General features: G+C 41.4%; 1 protein-coding gene and 1 long non-coding RNA gene across 2 annotated transcripts; one reads left to right on the top strand and one right to left on the bottom strand.

Moving 5' to 3' along the window:
• The first annotated feature begins 541 nt into the window (after positions 1–541).
• LOC144682139 (uncharacterized) lies at positions 542–10,537 on the top strand. Its single transcript, XR_013576949.1, has 4 exons — positions 542–624; positions 1,406–1,450; positions 6,132–6,179; positions 10,448–10,537. It is a non-coding gene; the product is annotated as an uncharacterized LOC144682139 (long non-coding RNA).
• gabarapl2 (GABA(A) receptor-associated protein like 2) lies at positions 8,460–22,243 on the bottom strand. The gene is made up of 4 exons (XM_078544490.1): positions 22,084–22,243; positions 12,051–12,106; positions 10,510–10,682; positions 8,460–8,890 (listed from the first exon to the last, which is right to left on the bottom strand). Exons 1-4 carry the CDS (start codon positions 22,115–22,117, stop codon positions 8,800–8,802), a joined length of 354 nt encoding a protein of 117 aa, XP_078400616.1. The 5' UTR covers positions 22,118–22,243; the 3' UTR covers positions 8,460–8,799.
• Between the last annotated feature and the right edge of the window lie 5,358 nt (positions 22,244–27,601).

Below are 27,601 nucleotides of genomic sequence, written 5' to 3'. Positions count from 1 at the left end.
TAACCAGTGATGCCCACATCCCATGAATGAATAAAAAAAATGTTACCTTATCAAAATCACAAGCAAGTTAGTTAAACACATTTTGCCCTTAACTAATCTACACTGGCTTTCCTCAATTAACCTGCATTTGCTCAAGTAATTGTTAATTTTGTTCTGAATGATCATTTCTAGAAGCTTCCCCATGACCTAAGTCAAACTGGCCTGCTGGGCTTGTCTTTACACCCTTTTTTGAACAAGGGTATAACATTTGCAATTCTCTAGTCCTCTGGTACTATCCCTGAGTCTAAGAAAGATTGGGAAATTATAGCCAGTGCCTCTTCAATTTCCACTCACTTCCCTCAGCATCCTTGGATGTATCTGATAAGGTTCTGGTGCTGCGTCAACTTTAAGTACAGACAACCTATCCAATACCTCCTCCTGGTCAATGTTAAACCCTTCAGATGCTTTCAGATACTCAAGGACTGCTGTCTGGTCAGCCAATTGTGTCTGAGGCTGAAGGCTTAGACAGATAGCAGACTGAGGAGGAAGAAACACTGTCACTTGATCTGCTACTTGCAGCCACCAGCTCAGATACTAGCACTGTGCGTACTTTAGAGGATAGTATAAAGGCAAGATCTGCAAGTGGTGAGTCACCTAACATGAATGTGCTTCAGCCAGATAAGGGGAAAGGGTAGTGTGTGTGCCAGTTCAATGGAGGGTGAGGTTGCTGCAGAGGACTCACCTGAGAGCTTCAGTGGGGCTGCTTACAGCAAAAGGCTCACTGAAATGCTTGTTGTGTTGACAGGCCTGCCAGAAAGCCTCCTATTACTGTCAAATAGCATGGCAGAGTCTGGCTCCAACTTGGCACAGGCTTTGCAACTGAGCTTGGAGCCCAACCTTTACAGTGTGGAAGCGGTGGCCAACTCCATGACAACATTTGCAAATCCGATTATGCGGCATCATCTGCTGGCTGATGTCTTAGCTTCCATTGTAGCACAAGCAAAAGCCACCCAACTATTGAGTGCTGCAGTAGAAGCTGAGACTGAGGTGATGAAATCTCAGCTTTCTGCCATGTAGGCTCAGACTATTGCCATCATGGCTGCAGATACCAGTGCTCAAAGGAGGCTCTCACTGTAGTCCAGCACTCTGTGCTCCAGCAGATTACTAGTATTACTGAGGCACCATCTGGGGGAGTGACAATGGATTCATGGAGCTTGAAGCTGCTGTCCTCTCTCAGGCAGCAGCATTCTTGCTCCCACCACTGCCATTTTGTCAGTAGGAGTCATAGGACAAGCAAAGGCATTGGCAAGACTGGTACTAAGGGAATGCATAAGAGTGATTAGTTGAGTATTATATGGAATATTGGATGTGTTCTTGGATGAAGTTGGTATGGAATTCCTGTTTTGTGGTGTCTTGTTTTTTTCAGGATTATGGCCAAGAGAAAGCTGTGCTGGTCTGTCAAGGAGGGATGGTAAGATGTGGAACTGTTTACTAACAGGGACCTTGGGTTTCATTCAGGGGAACTGGAGTGTGATGATGGGCTTACAGACATCCTGTGCAGAGGTACCAGCTGCCTCATCCCTTTTTTCTGCTCCTCCTCCTCCTAATGTGGTTGCTAAACCTGTGGTGTCAAGGACTGCAGCAGCATTAGGGCCAAGTTTTGGAGGATACAACAGACCACCATGTATTGGGACTCTATTACTGGAGAGCTCCTCTTGAATGATCCAGGCAATGCTATTGTTGCTTCAGCTCTCCGATGATCATTTCTCATTACACTATGGCTCTCCCTGCAAGAGACCTGGCCATGTGTGTTGGGTCTGCAGAGGGGATTCATCTGCCAGGTGTACAGTGGATTGTCCTGGCCACCGAGCAGCCACCTTTGGGTTCAGCATGGTGGCTCAACGATTGTTGGCATGACAGACTGGCACAGGATGAATGCATCATGACTGCTACCAGATAGTGGGAATTAACCAGCATTGTCTGGGTGTGGTCACACAAGCCAACTGCACGTGAACCTTGTGGTTTTGGCATATTCTCCCATTGAGATGTGACACCTGCAAGGCAACATGTGTGCAGCCGACAGTTCCCTGCAGCATGGGGAAGTCAAAGCCACATGTGACAAAGCCACATCCCGCTCCTTCTGCTTCTCTCTATTTAGAGCCGAAACAATGAAGCCCCCTCTCTTGATGTTTACAACTTCTGTGACATTCCAGTTTCAGTGCTGGATGGTGAACTGCAACATGTTTGCTATGTCACCTGTTTCAGCTTGGAAAAATTAATTTGCAAAATAATTCAGGGCCACGATCAGCTTGATGGCCACTGGAGGCACCGTCGTCACCCTGCACTGAGCCTGCAGGCCGGGTTCCAAGAGGTAGAACAGTTCTGTGACCATCTCCTTGGATAAGTGTAGTCGCCACACACATTCCTCCTTTCTTAGATACAGGTAGGAGAAGTGCTTCCTGAACACCCTAAATGGGTAAGGCCTCCTGCTAAGAGTCCGCCTCCTTCTCCCTCTGCAAGCAGCATTTTGCCTTTGAACTCATATCTATAAGGTGCAGTTAGCGCAGTAAAACATCCCAAGGCACTTTACAGGAGCATTGTCAAAAAACATCTGATACCAAGCCACATGAGATATTAGGGCATTTGACAAAAGCTTTATCAAATAGAGAGGTTTTAAGAAGTGTCTTGAAAGAGTAGGGAGAGGTAGCAAGGCAGAGAAGTTTAGGGATGGAATGTTAGAGCTTAGGCAGCCAAAGATGCAGCTGCCCATGGTGGAGTGTTTAAAATCAAGGATGCTCATAAGGCCAGAATTGGAGGAACTATCTAAGGGCTAGAGGAGAAAGGGTGAGGTTGTCGAGGGATTTGGAAATAAGGGTGAAAATTTTAATATGTTTTTGTTTAACCAGGAGCCAATGTAAGTCAATGTGCAAAGGGATAATGTATTAATGGGACTTGATTTTCTCTGAAATCGGCAAAATCTGATATCAGGCCGGGAAATTGGCATTTGACCCGCCAGCAGCAATGGCAGAATTTCATCCCAAACTGTGTTGAACATTGCTAACAAAAGCAGAGGCATGGGTTTTACATTCAGTGACAAGAAACAAAGGGTAATGGTCGATGGATGTTTTTGCGAGTGGAAAGCAGTTTCCAGGGCGTTCCACAGGGCTCAGTGTTGGGGCCCTTGCTGTTTGTCATATATCTTAATGATTTGGTCTTAAGTGTGGGAGGCATGATTGGGAAATTTTCAGATGACACAAAAATTGGCCACGTAGTTGATAGTGAAGAGGATAGCTGCTGTCTCCAGAATGATATGTCATGACTCACCGGGGATAGTGCGCTGTGATATCAAGCCCTACTGCTCCCAAGCCGACCCAAATGTGAAAAGTTTGACTAGACCACTAAATTTCCCAATTCTACCTAACCGTTTAATTTAGGTTAGCAGAATATGAGCACCAGGTTTGTAAACTTAACAAGTAAATAAATGTTTATTAAACAAATTGACCTTAACCAGTGGCAAATGAAAGAAATATGAACTGCTAACTTTTAACTCTATAACTTAAACTCTACCCCCTCTTAACCCCTAAGCACAAACACATACAAGACATACAAAACATGGATTTTAAGGGTGAGATAAAACAGTTCAATAGCACCAATTCGGAGTATGGCATTAGATGGGTGGATTTTGATTGATGCTCTGGAAAATGTTAGGCATCTGAGACCTGCTGAGAATGTACGAGTCGTGGACGCTTCTGGGGCATCTTACAGAAACCTGCATGATCCATTTGTTATGGTCACAGACCAGCTGAACATTGAGAGAGTGGAAGCCTTTGTGGTTCACATACTGAGCTGCCTGTTGCCAGGGAGATTTAAGAGCCACGTGAGTGCAGTCAATGGCACCCTACACCTGTGGGAATCCAGAAATCTTGGCAAATCCCAGTGCTCAGGCCTCCTGGCTCGCCTGATCTCTGTCAGATAAAGTTGCCTTGGCAAAATGGTACCTGCGACCTCCTGGATACATTTATGGGTAGAGGCTTGCAAGATCCCGCAGAGGTCCCCAGTGAAGCCCTGAAAGGAACCGCTGCTGTAGAAATTGAGCAAGGTGATCACCTTCACTGCCACTGGCAGTGGAGACCCTCCGAATCCCCGTGGCACCAAATCCTGCAGGAGGTGGCATATGTGAGGGATCAGTTCTCTTGACATGTGCATTCATCAGCAACACTGGTTCTCGCTCTATGCGCCAACTATAGGCCCTGGGTCTAGTGAGACACCTACGAACGACAGCTCTCTGGGGTTCATCCTCTACGTGCGGAGGAGGTCATGCTGCCCCTTGGTTTTCAGGGCTGTGCTCCTCCCTTTGTTAAGCCAGGTGCCTGCATCACATTCTTCTCCATCTTCTCTCCTGCCTATAAGCTATGAGGCAGACAGCGAGGTCACCAGGCTCCATCTTTCTGATGATCTCCTCACTGCTGTATCAAAGAGACAGATGCGAACATCAACAATTGTCTCTTAAGGATCATTCTTGGTCAAGTCATTGTTTGCAGCTGTCTCTTAAGGCCCCTTTACACATGCTGGAGAATCCTGGCCACCACATCGATCCCCAGCATTTAATGCACATGTTAGATGAGCAAAACCCTACCCAGCACTGCCCCACACCACATGACCGAGTGGCGACAGCTTTGGCTGCTCGACTGCAACCTGAACTCTTATCTCAGACACAGGCATTGTCCTAACCTGCACTCCAAGGCTTCACAGTTTGCTTGGACCATGAGGGTGACTTTTCAATGTCAACTTAAACATAATGCAAGGGATGAGGAGTGCAGCCCCTCCATCAGTGTTCCATGGCCACCTTTCCCAAGGGAATGCTCAAGCTTGCCCAGTCGCCCAATGGTTCTGCAGCACCATAGCACTCATTCAATTTTGAAGTCTGCGTGCAGGGGGTTAAAAGTAGAGGAGCAATCATTGGCACTCTCAGGGATTAATGCTGCTTGAGTGGGCACAATTGCTTGACTAGTCTGATTTGAAGCATGTCAATTGAGCTCAAGCTAGATGGTCTCAGCTGTGGAAGAGTGCTCATCTATGACATGTTTTTCAGTTTGCCTGGCCATTTCCTAACCCCGCCCCGCCCCGGCATATGTTAGTGTGCACCCTTCAGTCTATGCTGCCATAAACCTCCAAGTGTACTGTTGCCCTAGCCCCAGGGTTCCTTTCTCTCTGACACTGTTGCCCTGGCTGTGGCATCACAAGCCAGCCACAAAGAAGCCGCTGTGGAGACTTACCTGTGACCCCTCCTCTGTATCCACGGAGCTGCATCGTTGCATTGGGATCCCCACGCTACTGTGTGTACACTCAATTCTGAGTTTCCCTCGACGTTCAGGTCGTCAGGTGCACACCTTTTAAAGGCAGTTGTAAATCATGCCATTCTAAAATTGTGCTGACGTGGGATTTAAATTTGATGTGGGGGTGTGGTTCCAGCATGTAGGCACAATAATTATATGCAAATATATTCAACTTAATTTCCCAACATCCAATGGTGGGAAACATAGCCCGGCATTGACGGGGGGAGGGAACAATTGCTTCCTGGTTGTTGTTGGGAAATGTGCCTAGGGGCTTGTTGCAAGATCTTCCAATCTCGCCACTAAACATGCCCATCCTGATCGGGCACGGGAAAATCCCGACCTGTGGGTTAGGACATGGGCAGCAGAGTTTGGATAATCTCAAGTTTACAGACGGCGGAAGGTGGAAGGCAAGCCAGGAGTGCATTAGAATAGTCAAGTCTATAGGTAACAAACGTAGGGATGAGCTGAAGCAGGGGCAGAGTCGGGTGATGTTATTGAGAAATTGACCATCTCAGTGATGCTGTGGATGTATGGTTGGAATCTCATCTCACGGTCAAATAAGACACTAAGGTTGCAAACATTCTGGTTCAGTCTCAGACAGGTGAGGGTTGGAGTCAGTAGCAATGGAATGCCATTTGTGATGGATGCCAAGGAGAATGGCTTTGGTCTTCCTAACATTTAGTGAAAGGAAATTTCTACTCATCGAGTACTGAATGTCTGACAAGCTCTGTGACAACTTACAGTTAGCACTTTCTGTTTTTATTTCCAATTTCCACAGTATTTTGCTTTACTAATTTGTTGACCTGGTGTTTGCAGAATTTTCAGGAATTATGGGTATATGTGGGAATCTTTCAACAGTTTGTTGTAAGTAAATATTTTAACATTTTTTGTAAGTATTTTGACAAATGATTGCATTCATTAAAATGGGGGATGGATGATCTTGTCCGCATCTGTCACTTATTGGAGAATTTTAACCAAAAAATACTGGGTTTGCATCAGTAGGGAGTTAAAGCCTTCATCCGGCTCACTTCTGGCTTTAATAGAGGTGGGAAAGTGGGTGGGTGACCAACCCAAATAATGAGGCTACGAGTCTCACTGCTTTTCAACTTTAACTATCTATTTAACTATGCCAGCTTTGGGAAAACTGGCAGCTAACTCAGGTGAGGGCTGCTGGATCCAGGAGGAGAGTGTCTTTACACCTATTTGCATGCCTGCCTGGGCAAACTCCACAATCGGGCACCTGTCCCCTTAACTACCCCCATGAGGTCATCGACCCTTCACCCACCTTCAGGGCTTGGACCCCTTTCCCAGTCCTCTGATTAGCCCCCAAGATTCTGGTTCCTTCCCAGAGGCATCAACCTCCCTGAAGCCTGGATCGGCAGAACCTCCACCCTTCTGCTGAGATTTCCCTCCTATCCCCTGCCCCCTGTTCAATTCTCCTTCCCCAGATCAAAATCCACCTGCCCAGGCTAGACCCTCCCCCATCACCAGCACGCAGAACTACCTTGTCCTGCAGCCTTCACTGATCTGTTCCTCGCTTGATTGGAAGCCAAGCCTATCAATCAGACTGGCTTCTGGACAGGTAACCGAAAACTGTCATCACATGCACATCATGTAGTTAAATTTCTACAGCATTTGGGCCAATCCCAACTCTTCTCTTTCCCTGCCATGTAAAATTTGTACCTTACCAAAAAGCACTTGGCATTCCCAATCATGTACAGCATGGCCAGATGCAGAGAAAGGATCCCTTTATTCTACCACAACAATGGTCTTTATCTCAGGCCAGTATCCCATATTGCACTGATGTGGTTTTTTTCATTTCTCACACCAGCCATCCCCACATGCTTCCTGAACAAGGCTGCCCATTTCTGCTGAACTGAGGTAGTTTTGAGTTCTCAGTCTATCTACAAACTGAAATCACACTAGTCAGACACATTTCACTTAACATGGTTACAGTGTAAACAAGCCTGGGTAGTAGATTTTAGTGTAACTTGACCATTTTTTAGATTGATTTCATGTTATATTCATTGTAATAAGCTAACAATGTCAAAACGCTATTTTGTGCTAAAGAAGCCATCTTATGTTCTGTACTTTATAATTATTCACATGTATTAGGAGTTATTACATAACTGGGAACCAACCAGAAACAGATCATTGACCAAATAGTGTACCTCAATTAAATTGTTTTTGAAGAAATAGTAATTAGTCATGTAGATATGTTAAGGCTGGATTTAAAAGCTTATAAGCTGAAACAGTACTAAAAAGCTGCTGTGAGATTCTGCTTTTGATAAGCATCAAATCAAATACTTTGTACTAAGCTCAGCATAAGCCTTAACCAAAATGGACACTAGAGAATTGTACAATGTCAGATAACAAAAGACACTGCAAAAGAAACATTGTCCCTTTGACCATCTATGTACATTGTCGTTTCAAACTCCAATTAAAACAAACCAATAATTAAATTACCAATTATGAAATTACACAGACATGGTCTGAGATGAACCTTTGATAATTTAAGGGATAAAAGTCATCTTTTCTAGCTAGTCACATACCGGATGCTCCCAAAGCAGAATTTGAAAGAATTGCCATCAACGAAGGATCTGAGGGACAACCTTACTCTTCAGCAACCTGATCACTTGTTTGAAGCTGTAAAGTTTATTTTGTGTTGATAAGTATACTTTCTCTTTTTAAAAATACTTTCTTTTAATTTGCTATTCGGGAGTCCATCTTGCATTATGGTTATGTCTTGTTCGAACCACGACATTTACTGGATTTTACTGGGTTAATGTGAAGTCAGATAATTGCGTAATTAAGAATTAAGTTAAATTAAAATACTCTACATATAAAAAACTTACAACATTCAAAGAAAAGAGACTTCCATCTAATGAACATGAAATAGATATAAATTTGAATGAAGGAGCAATGTGCTAATCCTCTGGAATACAATCTCCCTTCTATTCCCAAGCATCCTTACTCTTGTAATCTATCATAGCATTATTGAATAATCATTACTGTGTATTTAAGATACAATGTAGGTTTCCTCTTCCTTTTTTATTGACAGAGAGTAAGATATTTTCGATATCTAACATTTTACTTAAATGTTCAAAATAAAGAAACATCTATTATTAATTTAAACACAAACACTGATTTCTAAATTCTGATGTCTTTTATTGTTTGTTAGGTTGTTCCAGCCACCTTATCATTCAATATTTACACAACATTTCTTAAATACGGGTCTAAACTAATTAAAAATCTCAAACAGCAGGCATGTCACAATACTTAGCTGCAAAGAAAACTAATCTGTTTATATAATTTATTAACTTAAACACAATAAACTGAATATAGTGTGAAACATGTAATAAATGCATTCATAATGATTAATGTTCCGCACAAGATCATATTCCAAAAAGAGAGTGTATCTACAGTACAAGTAGGCTTTCCACTGGTGAGCATTAACTGTGGCTGTGAGCTAAAGCACAGACATTTAGAAGCCAAATGTGTTTTCTCCACTATAAGCCACATACAAAAATCCATCTTCATCTTTTTCCTTCTCATACAGTTGGCCCATGGTCAAACTATAACGAGAAACAAACAGTGAGCATAATAATAAAGCAATGTACTTTTAACAGTTTTGACGGTTGATAGAACTGCTGAGCTATAAATGTGGTAAATGAATTAAACCATATAGTCCCTTTAATATAAAGAAACATCCCAAGGTGCTTCGCAAATTGGCATAAGTAAAACATACTTCAAGATGGGAGTGGTTAGGAGGGGCTTAATCATGGGTTGTGAGATTGTGAGAGAGGGATGTGCAAAGTTTTGCCATAAAAGGTGGGGCAAAGGGAGGTAGAGGTGCCCAGAAGGTCAAAATAAGAGGAATGGAAATTTTGGGAGGGGAACATAGAGCTGGAGGAAGTTGCAGAGATGAGATGAAGAAAATCCATGGAGAAATACCAGGATCAAGAAACAGGAAGCCATTGCAGGTCAGTGAGAACAGGTGGTATGGCAGGGGCATGGAATCCTGTATGAATTTCAGTGCTAGTGCGATGCCAGGTACATAGACTGTACATCCCAGTGACTGGCTGATTGAATCGAACAGCATGTTCCTTCAGTTGTTCATAAAAGGTAGTGTACAGACTGTACTCAACCAGTCTGTGCTTGCTAATCCAAATACAAAATGTTTACTGTTAGATGTGATTTCGCGATACAGCAGCACTTGCTGAACAATCCTAAAAGCCACACTAACAATCAATTTAAGGTAAGCTCATAAGGTGGCTCATTTATGCTTGCTAGAAGCGACATACATTTATATACAGGGACCCATTCTCTGCAAAAAGGAATATGTTCAAGCCTTGCATCTTTTTTTGAATTACCCAGGAGCTTGGGGACCCTATAGTTCCCTGTTGCTTTCTCCGTGGCAATGCCTTGGCCAATCAGAATCGACTTGCCAACCAATTAGCACCCTTTTTTCCTGTAGTATAAATTGTTGTGATCATTTGAAATTTGGCATTCTTGGGTTTGTCCTGATGAGTGCAAGACAAAAAGCTTTGGCAGCATGTCTCTTTTTTCAGCAATGATCACTCAACTGTTGGGTTTGTACCACAAGCATTACACTAACCTATCTGACACAGATAATATACCATGCTCTCTTGCAGAGGTTTTCTGAACAAATCCATTTTACATTTGCAGTGAAAGTACAAATGGTGTGCACACCATACAAAAAGATACAACTAAATTCAGAAAGGCTATCACCAAATGTAGAAGATATATAATGAGTAAAAGTAGAATACAGATTATTTTAAATGGCTTGGGTGACAAATCCCAAAGGAATTATGAAGGTAATTGGGACTTTCTACTGTTGTTAAGTGGCCTTTTTATTCCATTAATTGTACTCATAATCCTCACTACAATGTTTAAATGCCATAACGATGCTACAGATACAGATATAAATTCACATTCCTCGCCAGATACATAACTTATATTTCTGTGAATGAAAAGTTAAATAAAAATTGAAGACGTCTGCTTTATACAAAGAATAATCCCATTTTAAATATTTCATTTCTCACTTCAATGAATAAAAGTTATTTTAATATTTACCTCATGCATATAAAGCTTTTCATTTATACCATCAGTGCAGATTTCTCTCTCAAAAATCCGGCTAAACAAGCCAATTGCAAATCATTAAACCACTGACCTGGATTGAGGGACTGTTTTATCTACAAATAAGAAGATGGCTTTCTCAGATGGCAGCTGGATCCGTTTCCTTATAATCCACATGAACTGTGCCACTGTGATATCAGAGGGCACCAGGTACTTTCTTTTGTCTATATCCACTATCTGTGAGCCAGATACCTTCTCCACTATCACCTATTGGAACCAAAACTCATAAATAAATGTAATATTGACATTATGAATAGATTTTAGATGAAACTTATAAATGTTTTGCAGATACTTCCAATTTATAAATGTTTTAAATAGGAACAACACAGCACCAACATGGATTATCATGTTATGTGGCAGGCACACTACAGGGACTGCACTTACTCTGATCTTATGAAATGGGTGGCTACAGGCACTTGGAGAAAAGCCCCATAAATATTGCTGCGAGTCGCTCATTTAAAGCACTATAAAGAGAGGTCTTTTAGTTGGATTGTTAACCCTATCTTCCTCTCTCCACAGATGTTGCCTGATCTGCTGAGTGTTACCAGCATTTTCTATTTTTAACTGGAGCAGATGTTGGGCAGGTACTTAATGATCACAAAACATACTCCTTGACATTCCCACTGCTTTAATAGAATCCTGAGAAATTTCTTTATGGTAAATTGTTGAAATCATGTACATATTTTAAAAGTGATCATAAAATGTTAAAAGGTTAAATTTGAGTAAGTTTGCTTAATACAGTTCAGATAGTTAATAAAACAATGTAAGTAATGTAATATTTCTGACAAAGTATGTATTTTCTGTCAATAATAAAGGTCATAATGGATGTTCTGTGTATGTTTACATGTAAATACCCTGTTTGTTAGTTAGTGCACAATAAATCAGATAATATTACAAAATATATAGGTTAAAGGAAAAGTCATTTGCTTCATCAATCAATTTTCCTAGTAGACCCAGATCTATAAAGAACACTGCAATTATTTCTTTCTGGTGTAATCATTTATAACATTCCCCTTCAGGGGCTAACTTAATCCATGCGTGTTACAACCTTAGCCTGGATCCAAGTACATACACTGTCACAGCTGCTTATTGTAAACCCAACCCTCTGCTCTTTGTTCAAATTCAACCAATTTAAACTTTTAGTGTAACAGGTTGTGATTTTTTCAAAGTTCAAACTAAAAAAATGTAAGTTTGAAACATTGGTGCTCCAAATAAGTGACTTACGTAAAACTCAATAATTTTATACAGATTTAATTGAAGTCACCCATTCAGCCCACCATAGCTCTACCATTTTGCTGTTCTTCCCATGTAACGTTTTCAATTCTTCTTTATCAAATATTTATCCATTTTCCTTTTAGAAGCTATCATCAACTCCTGCCACTATTTTGTTGTAGTTTGAAGCTTTGACCATGATCTTATCAAGTGTACAAAACACAGGAGGACCTCTATTTTGAATGCTAAGTTTGAAAGAATTCTTGTAAGCAGTTTAAATAATTCCTCTTTTTTGTCAAAACATAATGCCAAAATAATTCTTATGAAAACCTTTTTATGCCATTTTACTGAAATGATACTCACTGGTACTCTGTCTGGATATTTGGCTCTGATTTTGGCAGATTCGACACACCTGTGTTCTGCAAAATAAAGGTCAGTATGAATAGTGAGAAATTTCACATACACATTTACCTAACAATATACATTTCTTCTCACATTTTCTTAGCTCCTGTCCAATACTGCTGACTCCTTTGCTGGGTTAAGATTCCACATACAGCTGTTGACTCCAGTACCTTGCTCAAGTAACAATTATTCATATGTGACCTTTAACAGGCTACCTTTTTGTTAAACCAGACCTTGTCTGCACCTGACAACTATGTAACTATCCAGCAAGAGTTCTTAATATTGATCAATAGTGGGAAGACAGACCAATATTCCTTTCCCTAATTCAAGAGTGTAGGAGGATATGTATATAATAATGTAGGGATAAAGACTTGGGGGGAGATGTAGAGCAAAGGGTAAACTCTAACACTATAATAACAACTACTGAGCATGTACATAAGGAGCTACGGGCTGAGTTTTCAGGATGGCAGGGTTTCGGCCCCTGCCATCCGAAGTGTCAGCGAGGAACATCCCTGTTGATTCCAGCAGTCCCGATGCCATATTACACTCTAATAAACATTGATTGGCATAAGGTGGGACTTGCACCCCTTACTCGGAAAGAACTCCTGCCTTGGAGAGCTGCCGGCCAATCAGATAGGCTGACAGCTCTCCATTTCCTCCACGCACAGTGCTGCAGTGGCCGGAAGAGGCACTGCAGGGAGCTACCTGGAACTAAGTCTCAGGAACCAGAGGACAGGTAAGTATCAGAGGTCCCAGGGCGGGGAGGGTAGGGAAGGCCTGGGGGGTTGTGAAGGGGCGGGGGTGCAATCGGGGTCTCACAGGATAGGCTGGGGGAGGAAGGGGTGCGGGGAGGGCGGGAGGTCAGGAGGTCACTGGGTCTTAAGGCCATCCCCAGTCAAAAGGGAACTGTCATCCGCCTGCCAGCCTAAAAATTGAGGCTGGGCGGGAAAAGGCCCTTAAATGGCCATTCAGTGTCCATTTAAAGATCTAATTGGGGCAAGGGTGGGCTTCCCGTCCGAGGCCCTGCCCACCTCAGTGTAAAATCGCTACCAGGTCGGGGCAGGCAGGAACCTAGAGGGAATCCCGTCCATGCAATTCCACATTCCTTCTGCCTCAGAACTCTCTGAAGGAGCATAAAATTCTGGCCGATGTCATAATGATGCCACTCAGAGAGAGATGAGTGAGATTAACCTAAGAGAGGGGCAGTTGCTCTGCCCTGATGTTCTGTAATCTTTTATATAGTTATGTAAATAAAAGTACTTTTAAGGAAATATCTTTGCCTCCTGCCAGATCTCTTACTAGACACTCAATGTCTTTCAAGACCACCAACAATAACAGAAAGGGTGCCGTAATTATTCCTACTGCTCCCCTAAATAATAGCAGCTAACTTAACAATTTGAACCTGTGACTTTCCTGTTCACGTGGCATAGATATACTGTGTTTACCGTAGACTCATCACTGGAGGCCTTGGCATTATTTGCCTACTGGTTGTCTTAGAAAGGTGGAGAACATTTGCTCAAACTATATACACAAGACATAATTTACATAATTTCTCTCTTTCAGTAGCTCAATATGTAGGATAGACAAATAAGAATATATTTTAGATAATGAGTAATTAATGATAATTTTCTCTCTGTAAAAACTCCAAATCAATAGAAAGAGGACACAAGAACACAATAAACAGGAGCAGGTGTACACCATATGGCCCAACGAGCCTACTCCGCCATTTAGTATGATCCTGGCTGATCTTAGGCTTCAACTCCATTTTCCTGCCCGTTCCTCATATCCCTTGATTCCCTGAGAGACCAAAAATCTGTCTATCCCAGCCTCAAACATATTCAATGATGGAGCATCCACAATCCTCGGGGACAAAGAATTATGAAGATTCACAACCCTTTGAGTGAAGTAGTTTCCCTTCATATTAGTCATAAATGATCAGCCCCTTATCCTGAGACTGTGCCCCACATTTCAGATTCCCAGACCAGCGGAAACAATCTCTCAACATCTACCCTATCAAGCCCCTTCAGAATTTTGTATGTTGTAAATTGCCTCTCATTCTTATAAACTCCAGAGAAAATAGATCCCATTTGCTCAGCAATTTGCTCACGGACTAATACCTCAATTTTTCTTTCAAATCAATAAACTGTAATTGACAAATGTTATTCATGCTGAATTATACCATTGCTTTGAATGAAAGAATGAATGCCGACACCTTGGAGTCACTAATACAGCTATGATATGTACAAGCTGTTCTGATAATAAAATCATGATAACCTGCTCCAAGTTGTAAATCATTCAACCAGTCACATATGTGTAAGACCATAAGACGTTGGAGCAGAAGTAGGCCATTCGGCCCATCGAGTCTGTGCCACCTTTCAATGAGATCATGGCCGATCTGATAATCCTCAACTTATGTTTTTAAGTGTGTACATATGTAGTTATGTTTTTAAGTATCTAAGCAGCAGAATATCTTTAATTCTTACAAGTGTCTATATTATAATTTATAGCGAAATACTATTTATATTCCTTGACTAGAGGTTAGAGAGTATTGAAGCTGGTAATTTCATGGCACAGCCCATTGGTCTGTTGAAATATTGGCTCAGATTTTAAGTTCGGTGGCGGAGGAACAGCACTTGCTGTTCACCTCACTGACAATTGCCCCAAAAGTTTTCTTGGGTTCTTGAGTAGAGACTTGCTCTAATCCAGCATCTTATTCAGTGTAATGCTCTCTGCAGGGGATCTGTGGTGTCTGTAATCAGGGCAAGAAACAGTGAGGCTCTTCAACCAGATTGAAGAATCCTCAACAGAACAGGCCAAGTCCAAATCAGGAAATATAAAATGAATAAGTTAGGTACAGAAAGCAACATAAAGATTGAGAAAGATAGATGGGGTTAAGCAAGAGAGATAAAAGCAGGAGTGCCAGGATAATGACCCAGTGATGATGAAATGGCAATACTTTTCCAAACCACTTGGGGGGCGAGGTAGTGGTATTCCTATGCGCACACTGCCCTTTCTCTGCTTGGCAATAGAGGCCCCGGGTTTGCGAGGTGCTGTCAAAGGAGCTTTGCATGTCACTGCAGTGCATCCTGTGGGTGGTACATACTGCAGCTACATTGCACTACTGGTGGAGGGAGTGATATTTAAGGTGATGGATTGGGCGCTGATCAAGCAGGTTGCTTTGCTGGGACGATGTTGAGCTTTTTGTGTGTTGGTGGAGCTGCATTTGTGTTGTCAAGTAGATATTATCCCATCACACTTCTGTCTTTATGTCTTGTAGGTGGTTGAAAGGCATTAGGGAATCAGGAGACAAGTCACTCACCCCTATTTACACAGCCTCTGAACTGTTTTTCTAGTGATAGTATTTATGTGACTCATCTAATTAAGTTTTTGGTCAAGGATAATCACTAGGATTTTAATGATGGTGGTTTTGATGATGGTAATGCCCTGAATATTATGGGGAGGTACTTAGACTCTTTTGTTGGAGATGGATCATTGCCTTGTCTTAAGTGGAGCAACTGTTACAGGTCTTTCAGTCCATGCTAGTATTTATGCTGCACATTAGCCTCCTGCTACCCTCCCTCATCTAACCCAATCACTATATTCTTCTACTCCTTTCCCCTTATGTGCTTACTTAGCTTCTCTTTAAATGCATCTATGCTATTCACCTCAGCTACTCCTTGTGGTAATGTGTTCCCCATTCTTATCACACTTTTGGATTTATTAGTGACTCTCTCATATTTAAGACCTTTAGCTTTGGATACCCCACAAATGGAAACATTTTATTTACATCCACCATATCAAACCCTTGCATAATTTTTAAAATGCCTATCAGGTCACCCTTCATCCTTCTCCAGTTCAGTTCCAACTTGTTTAGCTTTTCCTGATTAAGTATATCCTCTCATTTCTGTTACCATCCTTGTGAATCTTTTTGCACCTTTTTAGCATACAGAGACCAGAATTGTTCATGGTATTCCAAATGTGATCTAAGCAAAGTTCGATACAAGTTTAACATAAATTCTCTGCTTTCCAACTCAATCCTAGAAATGAACCCCAATGCTTGGTTTTCTTCCTTTCTATATTATTTAAAGCGTATCTAAAACAAAGAACACACAAGATAACAATAAGTAGAGTACATTTTTCTTCTGTCAAGTATTTTAAAGATGCTATATAAATGCAACTTATTGATGCATGAGGACACTACAAATCCACTTCTATGCTGAAAACTTTAATTTAGCAATCATACATTGAGCTTTGCACATCATTTGTGTACTCATAATAACTCTTGCCTTATGTTTACAAATAGCAAAGCAAATTATGGAGCTCATTCTTTTGTGAAAATATAGGGATGGCTCTGTTTAGTTTTGATATTTTGACATGGGATTCTCTTGCTTTAAAGAAGAGCTCAAACAGACCACAATGATGTGTAATACTCCATACTTATATTAACAGACTAGTTACATTGGAGTTTCTGTGTTAAATGATGCAATTTTATGTTGGCCTGATGCGAAGTATGGTATCACGAGTTTACAATTATCACTTGGAGTGTCCAAATTTTGGGAAACAATGAAACTGCATTGAGGTGGTAGTCTCATACTGGTTGGAGTTCAAACTAATTGCATCTGGTACAAAAACAGTGTTGACGTTTAAAAAGGTTTCATGCTTTGTCTTGATATATAGGTATCTAACAAACTAAATTGTGCCTCAAAACAATAAGGAACCTCAGATGCAACAGTAATGTGTTTCTTCACCATGACAGTTTGAGTAATGGATCAACAACTCATGTCATGTGTGCTCTGCCTGAAGGCAGGTCCTTGGCCTATTGTCTGCTTATGGTTCAACCTGAGCTGTTTCTTTGGCAGTTTTTATCAATGGTAGTTTGCCATTGCCTTCCATTCTCAGGGGCAGAGCAAGGCAGCAGATCCTAAGTTTACCTTAGCCAGAAGAGACATCGAACCCGCACAGTTGGCATTTTCTTAAACCTTACACTAGCCATCAAGCCAACTGAGTTAACTGACCCCTAGACAACAACTGCTCACATTTATATAATGCCTTTGATGTAATGAAATGTCCCAGGGCACTTCAAGAGAGCATTAGCAAATAAAATTTGACACTGAGCCACATAAGAAGATATTGGAACAGATGGCCAAAAGCTTGGTGAGAGAGGTAAGTTTATCTGAAAGAAGGCAAGAGAGGTGGGGAAGTAAAGGGAGGAAATTCCAGAGCTTAGGGCCTGAGCAGCTGAAGGAATGGTGAAGCGATTAAAGATCAGGGATACGCAAGAGGCCAGATTTGGGAGAGAGTGCAGAGCTTTCAGAAGGCTGCAGGAAGTTACAGAGATAAGTAAGGGCAAGGCCATGGAAGAATAATGCAAAAAAAATCCTTTCTCTTTGACTCTCATCTGGCATCCCAGCAAAGTGCTTGAGCAGACCATGAATAATACAGAGCAACATGACAAAGCAGACCAATTACGATTCACTTAACACAGTAAAGTGCAACAAAAGAATGGTGACATCTTTGGATCCATGAATTAAAGAAATAAGTTACAATAAAAAGGCTTTCCATATATTATAAATACATTACCAGATATAATTATGCTGCTGTTACAATCCTTAGCAGACATTTGTTTTGTATAAGGGAACCCACCTTTTTTTCAAAAAGAGGTTAATATGCTCATTTTTTGGCAGCATGTTGTGGAAGGTATACTGAATATACTCACTTTTCATTTTTGATGGCTAAAGTATGAATGAGAATTAAACAACATACATACAGACTCCATGTTTAATCTGCGAATATTACCCTTATTATAGTATACACTGTATAGAATTGACATTCATGTACATTCCCTACTTGAAACTATATTGCTGTACTTTCAATGTTCCTGGGTCAAAATCCTGGAATTCTCTCCCCAGTGGCACTGTTGGGGTACATACATCAAAATGACTGCAGCTGTTCAAAGCAGCTCACCATCACCTTCTCAAGGGCAATTGGGGATGGGCAATAAATACTGGCCTAGCCAGCAATGCCCACATCCCATGAACGAATAAAAGAAAATTACTTTCTATCTTAATCCTCATATTAATATTTTCAAGTAATATTCTTGACCCTGCAGAAATATAACTAATTATGAATGCAGGCTAATGAGAAAGCACCAACCAACTATTACTAATTATAGGTAACTATGAATGATTTGGGCCTATAAATTGATTTATTCTCATCTATTGCCTAAACTCATCATCTAATTTAGGTCCAGAGCTCATTGAAAGGCAAAGTCTAAATTCAGATGTTCTCACATTAATATTGCTGCTTTGATCTACGCGTTAATGATGGTGTGAAATAATTGTGGTAATACAAAGGATAAAGAGAAATGGCAAATTAAACAGTACTCCCAGTTCTCAAACATGATAAATCTCTAGTTGCAAGCTTCAATGGAACACTTCTTCATTGGATGTCAGATACTCTCTCCAAAAGCACAAGACAGCGAATGATACAAGATCAAGGCAGTGCAGGCAGCCATCTTCTGATGAAATTCACAAGGCTTTATGGCAGTCAGTGGAATGGAGAAATATTTTTATGTTATGCACTTTTATATTGTCTAGCTGAAAATTACTGTGGCACTGTTAGCAGATGAGCATATAACACATTCTCATGACTTTCCTCTCTCTGCTACACAACAGCACTCTCTCTAAAAATAAACATCTTAATACTCATGTTGAAATAAACAACTAGAGATTATCATAACTGTTAGTTGTTCTTATGCTAATACTGTCACAAGTAATTTCAAGGCTCAATAAAGTGATACAGAAAGATCTGAGAACTTGTGTTTATATTGTGGCCTAAATGTAGCACACAGTTCATGGCTTTTAACAGAATGAAGGAATGGACTTCAAGATATAGTTGAAGAATTAGGAGATGTAATTGAAGATGTAGTCAAAGGTTTTGTGGAGAATTTTGAATGTGGGGAGAAAGGAAAAAAGGTAGAGAGATTGAGGGAAAGCGTGGCAAAGTCAAGGGTCAAGATATTGAAAGCTCTCCCACCAAAGATGGAGTGGGGAGAATGGGGATGTAAAGGAAACCAGAATTGTACATATAAGTTCATACCAGTGGAGGAGATTGCAGTAGTGGGGAAGGGTGAGAAAATAACATAAGAAATAGGAGCAGAAGTGGTCCGTGTGGCCCCTTGAGCCGGCTCCACCATTCAATATGATCATGGGAGATCTTCTGCCTCAACTCCACTTTGCTGCCTGCTCCCCATATTCCTAAGAGACCAAAAGTCTATCTTTCACAGCCTTCATTATACTCAATGATGGAGCATCTATAACCCTCTAGGAAGGGCAATTTCAAAGATTCACAACTCTCTGAGTGAAGAAATTTCTCCTCATCTCAGTCCTAGATGATCAACCCCTTATCCTGAGATCATACCCACATGTAGATTCCCCAGCCAGAGGAAACAATGTGTATACCCTGTCAAGCTCCTTCAGAGTCTTGTATGTTCCAATGAGATCACCCCTTATTTTTCTAAATTCCAAAGAGAATAGGCCTGATTTATTCCGCCTTTCATCCTAGGACAACCCTCTCATTCCAAGAAACATGATAGGAACCTTTTCTGTACTGCCTCCCCAAATATGCTGACCAAAACCATGCACAATGATCTCACCAAACCCTGTACAATTGTAGCAAGACTTCTTTATTCTTGTATGCTAATCCCTTATAATAAGGGCCAACATGCCTTTTGCCTTACTAATTGCTTGCTGGACCTGCATGTTAACTTTGTGTTCTTTGCATATGCACACCCAAAGTGAACATCGGCATTTAGAAGTTTCACGCATTTTAAAATATATTCTGCTTTTCTGTTCTGACTACCAAAGTGAATAACCTCACACTTCCCTATATTGTACTCCAAATGCCACCTTGTTGCCCACTCACTCAACCTGTCTATATCTCTTTGCAACCTCTTTGTGCCCTCCTCACAGTTTACATTTCTACCTAGCTTAATATTGTTAGCAAACTTTGATACTTTACTCTTGGTCTCTTTGTCTAAGACATTAACATAGATTGTAAATAGCTAAAGCCCCAGCATTGATCCTTACAGCACTCCACTAGTTACAGCCTGCCAACTTGAAAATGTCCCAATTATCACTTGGCTTCCTGTCCATTAACCAATCATCCATCCATGCCAATATATTACTTTCAACACCATGAGCTCTTATCTTGCGCATTAACCTTTTATGTGGCACCTTACTGAATGTCTTTTGGAAATCCAAATAGACTACTTCGACTGGCTCCTTTTTATCTACTCTACGAGTTACATCCTCAAAAAACCCTGATAAATTAATCAAAAACCATTTCCCTTTCATAAAATCATGTTGACTTTGACTGATCATACAATTATTTTCTGAGTGCACTTTTAAGATTTTCTTAATAATAAATTGCAACGTTTTCCGATGAATAATGTCAGGCTAACTGGCCTGTAGTTTCCTATTTTCTCTCATCCTTGCTTCATGAATAGCAGTGTTAGGTTGACTGTTGGGAAAATTGAATTCAAATTTCTGACATTTGTTTACAATGTGTTGGGGAACAGGGAGTCAGCAGAAGGCAGCAAGGTCATGAGCGCACAACTTAATGTGAATATGCCGAAAGCAAAATACTGTGAACTTTGGAAGCCTGAAATAAAAACAGAAAATGCTTTAAATATTCAGTAGATCAGGCAGCATCTGTGGAGGGAGAAACAAAGTTAACGTTTCAGGTCAATGGCTTCTCCAGCACAAAATGTTCTTGTATGGTTAGGAGTTAGGAGTTAACAAGGGAACTATTAGAGAAATCAAGTCTGGAACTGACTTATCCTTGCTTTTAAATTCTTCCATTACCTGGACCCTCCCTATCCTATCAACGTATCAGCCCCAAAATCCTCTGAGATACCTGCATTCATTTAATTCTGGCTTCCCGTGCATCCCTTTCCTTAATTGCTCCATCATTGGTGGTCATTCCATCAGCTGTCTAGTCCCCAAGCTCTGAAATACCCTTTCTACAATTCTCCACCTTGCTTTCCTCCTTTAAGATACGCCTTAAAACCTACCTCTTTGACCAAGCCAGTGTTCATCTGTCCTAATATCTCCTTATGTGTCTCAGTGACATATTTTGTTTCATAATGCTTCTGGGACATTTTGTTATATTAAAGATGCTATATAAGTAAAAGTTGTTGTTGCAATCTTGGCAATGGATAGGATTTGGAATCTGAAACTCAACTCAGGGCCCTAAAGGACCCTAAGTTTGAACTGAGCTTAAACAAGGATCCAAGGTGATCTGGTTTGCGAGAACAAGAAAGTTACCCCATGTACATGCCAACACTTACCAAAACCCAATTAATGAAAGTCGCCAAAACCAAATTAAATCGTTATTTATCAATTTGCATTTTTGTAGGGCCCAACTGCTGTTTGCAAATCTGTTCTCTATATGACAACAATTACTACTCTTCAAAAATACTTCATAAGCTTTTTGCAACATTCTTAGGTGATGGAAGTCATCATATGAATTACTATATGCAGCTTGAAGTTGACGTGATGTCTGGCTTGTTTCTCAGAGTTGTGTGCTACTTACATGTATGAGTAAACCAATGAGAATGAGGGGTGTCGATATTAAAAGGGGTTAGGCAAGCTGGTCTCGATTTATATGGATAAATAAATAAATAAATAATGTACTGTATTGTGATATCTAAATATAGAAATTACAGTGCAAAACAGGTTTTAATGTGTTACTGTTTTACTGGTTATATGGGTAGATGGGATGCAATATTCGAGAAATGAGCAAATCATTCCTCGAATTCTAAAAAAAAAACTCAAATAGACGCAACAATTTACACACCCTAAATAAAAACAAACAGAAGGCCAGAGAGACAAACTGCGCAGGTCAGGACTAGGCCCTTAGACATCTAAAGCAGCCCAGCAGACTGGATTCATTACAACTGCTACATGTAACCGAGACGCCAAACCGATCTCACCTAATGAATGGTCTTCTTTAAACATCCATTTCATGTTGCCCGCTGTATAAAAGTATCTATTTACTAAAAAGAAACAAAACGCTGCTACAACGTAACTCTGAGCACTGCACTGTGTCAAGCTCAGGGAATGTCCTGTCGGACTCAACTATTCCTCATTGAAAGAGGGGGGTCAAGGAAGAACAATGCCTCAGGCAAGAATGCCATGAGATTTCTGACAGCCAGAATGCAATTTGCAGATTAAAGTATTTTCACCCGTAATCTCTTGTTTATATTATTGAATGACCTTTCTAAGTAATCCATTTTTGTTTAATACGAATAATGACAGAGCTTTGATGCATCCCTCATAATGCTATGGTTTGTTCCGGAAGATTAGTTCAGCCATCAAATTGCATCACCTATGACTTTAAAGAACAAATATTTTGACACATTTTCTGTTTTTTCCTTTTCCAAAATAGGTTCCAGATTGAGTGAAAGTGTAAGCACCACAGCTGGAAGGGTACAAGTTAGCAACTGCCCCTTGTGTACATTGTTGGAGCTGACATTAATTACCCATCCCCATGCAGTTGCCCTGAGAAAGTGATGATGATCCATCTTCTTGAACCACTGCAGTCCTTGTTCTTTGTAGCGGTGTGATGCACTTGAGTGGCCTGCTGGGCCATTCCTCAGGGCAATTAGGAGTCAATCACTTTTGTGCGGTATTGGAGTCACATATACGCCAGGGTGGGTAAGATCAACAACAGCTTATATTTACATGGTGCCTTTAACATCCCAATGTGCTTTGCAGAGGCATTATAAAGCAAAACGTGACACTGAGCCATAAAGGGAGATATTAGACAGATGACCAAAGGCTTGGTTAAAGAGGTATTTTTAAAGGAGTGACTTAGAAACACAGAAACATAGAAAATAGGAGCAGGAGTAGGCCATTCGGCCTTTCGAGACTGCTCCTCCACTCATTATGATCATAGCTGATCATCCAACTCAATAGCCTGCTCCCGCTTTCTCCTCATATCCTTTGATCCCTTTCGCCCCAAGAGCTATATAGCAAGAACATCCTTCCTCAGATAAGGAGACCAAAGCTGCACACAATATTCCAAGTGTGGTCTCACCAAGGCCCTGTATAATTTCAGCAAGACATCCCTGCTCCTATACTTGAATCCTCTCGCTATGAAGGCCAACATATCATTTGCCTTCTTTACTGCCTGCTGCAAATGCATTCTTACCTTCAGCGACTGGTGTACGAGGACACCCAGGTCTCGTTGCACATTCCCCTCTCGCAATTTATAGCTATTCAGATAATAATCTGCCTTCCTGTTTTTGCTACCACAGTGGATAACCTCACATTTATCCACATTATATTGCATCTGCCATGCATTTGCGCACTCACTCAGCTTGTCCAAATCACCCTGAAGCATCTCTGCATCCTCCTCACAGCTCACCCTCCCACCCAGCTTTGTGTCATCTACAAATTTGGAGATATTACATTTAGCTCCCTCATCTAAATCATTAATATATATTATGAATAGCTGGGGTCCCAGCACTGATCCCTGCAGTACCCCACTAGTCACTGCCTGCCATTCAAAAAAATACCCGTTTATTCCTGCTCTTTGTTTCCTGTCTGCAACCAGTTTTCTATCCATCTCAATATGTTACCCCCAATCCCATGGTCTTTAATTTTACATGCTAATCTCTTATGTGGGACTTTGTCAAAAGCCTTCTGAAAGTCCAAATAAACCACATCCACTGGCTCCCCCTCATCAACTCTACTAGTTACATCCTCGAAAAATTCCAGTAGATTTGTCAAGCATGATTTCCCTTTCGTAAACCCATGCTGACTCTGTCTGATTCTGCCACTGTTTTCCAAGTGCTCAGCTATTAAATCTTTTATAATGGAGTCTAGGATTTTCCCCACTACCGACGTCAGGCTGACTGGTCTATAATTCCCTGTTTTCTCCCTACCTCCCTTTTTAAATAGCGGGGTTACATTAGCTACCCTCCAATCTGTAGGAACTGTTCCAGAGTCTATAGAATCTCGGAAGGTGACCACCAATACATCCACTATTTCTAGGGCCACTTCCTTAAGTACTCTGGGATGTAGATTATTTGGCCCTGGGGATTTATTGGCCTTCAATCCCATCAATTTCTCCAACACCATTTCCCTACTAATACTGGTTTCTTTCAGTTCCTCCCTCTCACTAAGCCCTGTGTTCCCCAACATTTCTGGTATGTTATTTGTGTCCTCCTTTGTGAAGACAGAACCAAAGTATGTATTTAGTTGGTCAGCCATTTCTTTGTTCCCCATTATAAATTCCGCTGTTTCTGACTGTAAGGGACCTATGTTTGTCTTCACCAATCTTTTTCTCTTCACATACCTATAGAAACTTTTACAGTCAGTTTTTATATTCCCTGCAAGCTTACTCTCGTACTCTATTTTCCCATTCTTAATCAATCCCTTGGTCCTCCTTTGCTGAATTCTAAAGTGCTCCCAATCCTCAGGTCTTGTTTTTTCTGGCCAATTTGTATGCCTCTTCCTTGCATCTAATACTATCTCTAATTTCCGTTGTAAGCCATGGTTTGGCCACCTTTCCTATTTTACTTTTGCGCCAGACAGGGAATAAACAATTGTTGCAGTTCACCCATGCGCTCTTTGAATGTTTGCCATTGCCTATCCACTGTCATCCCTTTAAGTAACATTTCCCAATCTATCATAACCAACTTGCGTATCATACCATCGTAGTTTCCTTTATTAAGATTCAGAATCAACTAGGTCACTCTCCATCTTGATGAAGAATTCTATCATATTATGGTCACTCATCTCCAAGGAGCCTCGCACAACGAGATTGCCAATTATTCCTTTCTCATTACACAATACCCAGTTTAGGATGGCCTGTTCTCTGGTTGGTTCCTCAACGTATTGGTCCAGAAAACAATCCCATATGCACTCCAGGAATTCCTCCTCTCTGGTATTGTTACTAATTTGATTTGCCCAAATATATGCAGATTAAAGTCACCCATAATTACAGATGTTCCTTTATTGCATGCGTCTCTAATTTCCTGTTTAATGCCATTCACAACATCACCACTACAGTTTGGGGGTCTATAGACAACCCCCACTAACGTTTTTTGCCACTTGGTGTTTCTTAGCCCTACCCATACAGATTCCACATCGTCAGAGCTAATATCTTTCCTCATTATTGCGTTAATTTCCTCTTTAACCAGCAATGCAACTTCATCGCCTTTTCCTTTTTGTCTGTCCTTCCTAAATACTGAATATCCCTGGATGTTCAGTTCCCATCCCTGGTCATTCTTCAGCCATGTCTCCATAATCCCGACTATATCATACCTGTTTACATCTATTTGCGTGGTTAATTCATCCACTTTATTGCAAATGCTAAAAGCAAAAAACTGCTGATGCTGGAATTCCAAAACAAAAACAAAAATACCTGGAAAAACTCAGCAGGTCTGACAGCATCTACAGAGAGGAATACAGTTAACGTTTTGAGTCCAAATGACTCTTCATCAGAACTAAGGAAACATAGAAAAGAGATGAAATATAAGCTGGTTTAAGCGGGGGGGGGTGGGACAGGTAGAGCTGGATAGAGGGCCAGTGATAGGTGGAGATTGCCAAAAGATGTCATAGACAAAAGGACAAAGAGGTGTTGACGGTGCTGATATTAGCTAAGAAATGTGCTTATGGGGACATTAAGGGTAGAAAGCAGGACGAGCAAGGTACAGATAGCCCTAGTGGGGATGGGGGGAAGGGATCAAAATAGGCTAAAAGGTAGAGATAAAACAATGGATGGAAATACATTTAAAAATAATGGAAATAGGTGGGAAAAGAAAAATATATATAAATTATTGGAAAAAAAAGGGGATCGGAAAGGGGGTGAGGATGGAGGAGAGAGTTCATGATCTAAAGTTGTTGAACTCAATATTCAGTCCTGAAGGCTGTAGAGTGCCTAGTCTGAAGATGAGGTGCTGTTCCTCCAGTTTGCGTTGAGCTTCACTGGAACAATGCAGCAGGCCAAGGACGGACATTATTGCGAATGCTCCTCGTGTTAAGGCACAAAGCCTTAAGGCTTGTCTTTTTAACATTACTTCTCCCGGTCCCACTATTTTTCACTGAGGCCCTGTTTGATTCTTGCCCTTGATTTCTCTGTCTATCACTTTTCTTATTCCCCTTTCTGTCTTTTGTTCTTGTCCTTGATTCCCCCTCCTCTGACTCCTTGCATAGGTTCCCATCCCCCTGACATTTTAGTTTAAACCCTCCCCAACCACTCTAACAAATATTCCCCCTAGGACATCAGTCCCTGTCCTGCCCAGGTGTAACCCGTCCAATTTGTACTAGTCCCACCTCCCCCAGAACCAGTCCCAATATCCCAGGAATCTGAAACCCTCCCTCTCACACCATCTCTTCAGCCATGTATTCATCGATATATCCTGCTATTTCTGCTCTGACAAGCACGTAGCACTGGTAGGAACCCTGAGATCATTACCTTTGAGGCCCTACGTTTTAACTTACTTCCTGACTCCCTATATTCTGCTTTTAGGACCTCATCCCCTTTTTTTTACCTATATCGTTTGTACCAATGTATACCACGACCACTGGCTGTTCACCCTCCCCCTTCAGAATGTCCTGTAGCCGCTCTGAGACATCCTTGACCCAAGCACCAGGGAGGCAACATACCATCCTGGAGTCTCATTTGCGGCCACAGAAACACCTATCTAGTCCTTTTACAATTAAATCCTCTATAACTATTGCATTCCCACACTTTTAACTCCTCCCCTGTGCAGCAGAGCCAACCGTGGTGCAACAAATTTGGCTGTTGCTGCTTCCCCCTGAGAGGTCATTTCCCCCCAACAGTATGCAAAGCAGTATATCTGTTTTTCAGGGGAATAGCCACAGGAGGTTCCTGCACTGCCTCCCTAGTCCTCTTGCTCTACCTGGTGGCCACCCATTCCCTTCCTGCCTGTGGACTCTTAGCCTGCGGTGTGACCACCTCTCAATACGTGCTATCCACGATACTCTCCACCTCACGGTTGCTCCACAGTGTCCTCTGCCGCTGATTCAGCTCCATAACCCGGGCTTCCAGGAGCTGCAGCTGAAGACACTTCCTGCACACATGTTGGCCCTGGGCACTGGATATGTTCTGGGCTTCCCACATAGAGCAGGATGAGCACACCACAGCTTTGAGCTCTCCTGCCATGACTTACCCCTTTAAATTAAATTAAACCTTTTGGAAGATACTTAATATTAAATAATATCAATTACTCTAGGGTCCTTCTTCCCTGCTCCTCGTTGTTACAGAATATAGCCCTTACAAACGATGAACCACAAAATAAGACCTTAAAAACGATAAGCGATAAAAGTTGTAAATACTTACCCGACCGTACTCACAGTACGCAAAGGGTCACCTTGTCCCCTCCTCACCGAACTCCCTCAGTCACCCCTGCTCTCCCAGCTCTTTTTCAACTCCTGACTCCTCTGGTACTCCTCTTCAACTCCCAGCTCCTCTTGCGC

The sequence above is a fragment of the Cetorhinus maximus genome, chromosome 6 (genome assembly GCF_964194155.1).
Source record: "Cetorhinus maximus chromosome 6, sCetMax3.hap1.1, whole genome shotgun sequence".
Taxonomy (NCBI): domain Eukaryota; kingdom Metazoa; phylum Chordata; class Chondrichthyes; order Lamniformes; family Cetorhinidae; genus Cetorhinus; species Cetorhinus maximus.
This window is presented reverse-complemented; position numbering and strand designations above follow the sequence as displayed.

Bases quoted from the DNA above. Each gene is read 5' to 3' on its own strand.
- gabarapl2 (XM_078544490.1), bottom strand. From the start codon at position 22,117: ATGAAATGGATGTTTAAAGAAGACCATTCATTAG. The intron at 12,107-22,083 runs GTGAGATCGGTT...TTTATTTTGCAG, and splicing joins TAAAGAAGACCATTCATTAG to AACACAGGTGTGTCGAATCT. The intron at 10,683-12,050 runs GTGAGTATCATT...TGGTTCCAATAG, and splicing joins AATATCCAGACAGAGTACCA to GTGATAGTGGAGAAGGTATC.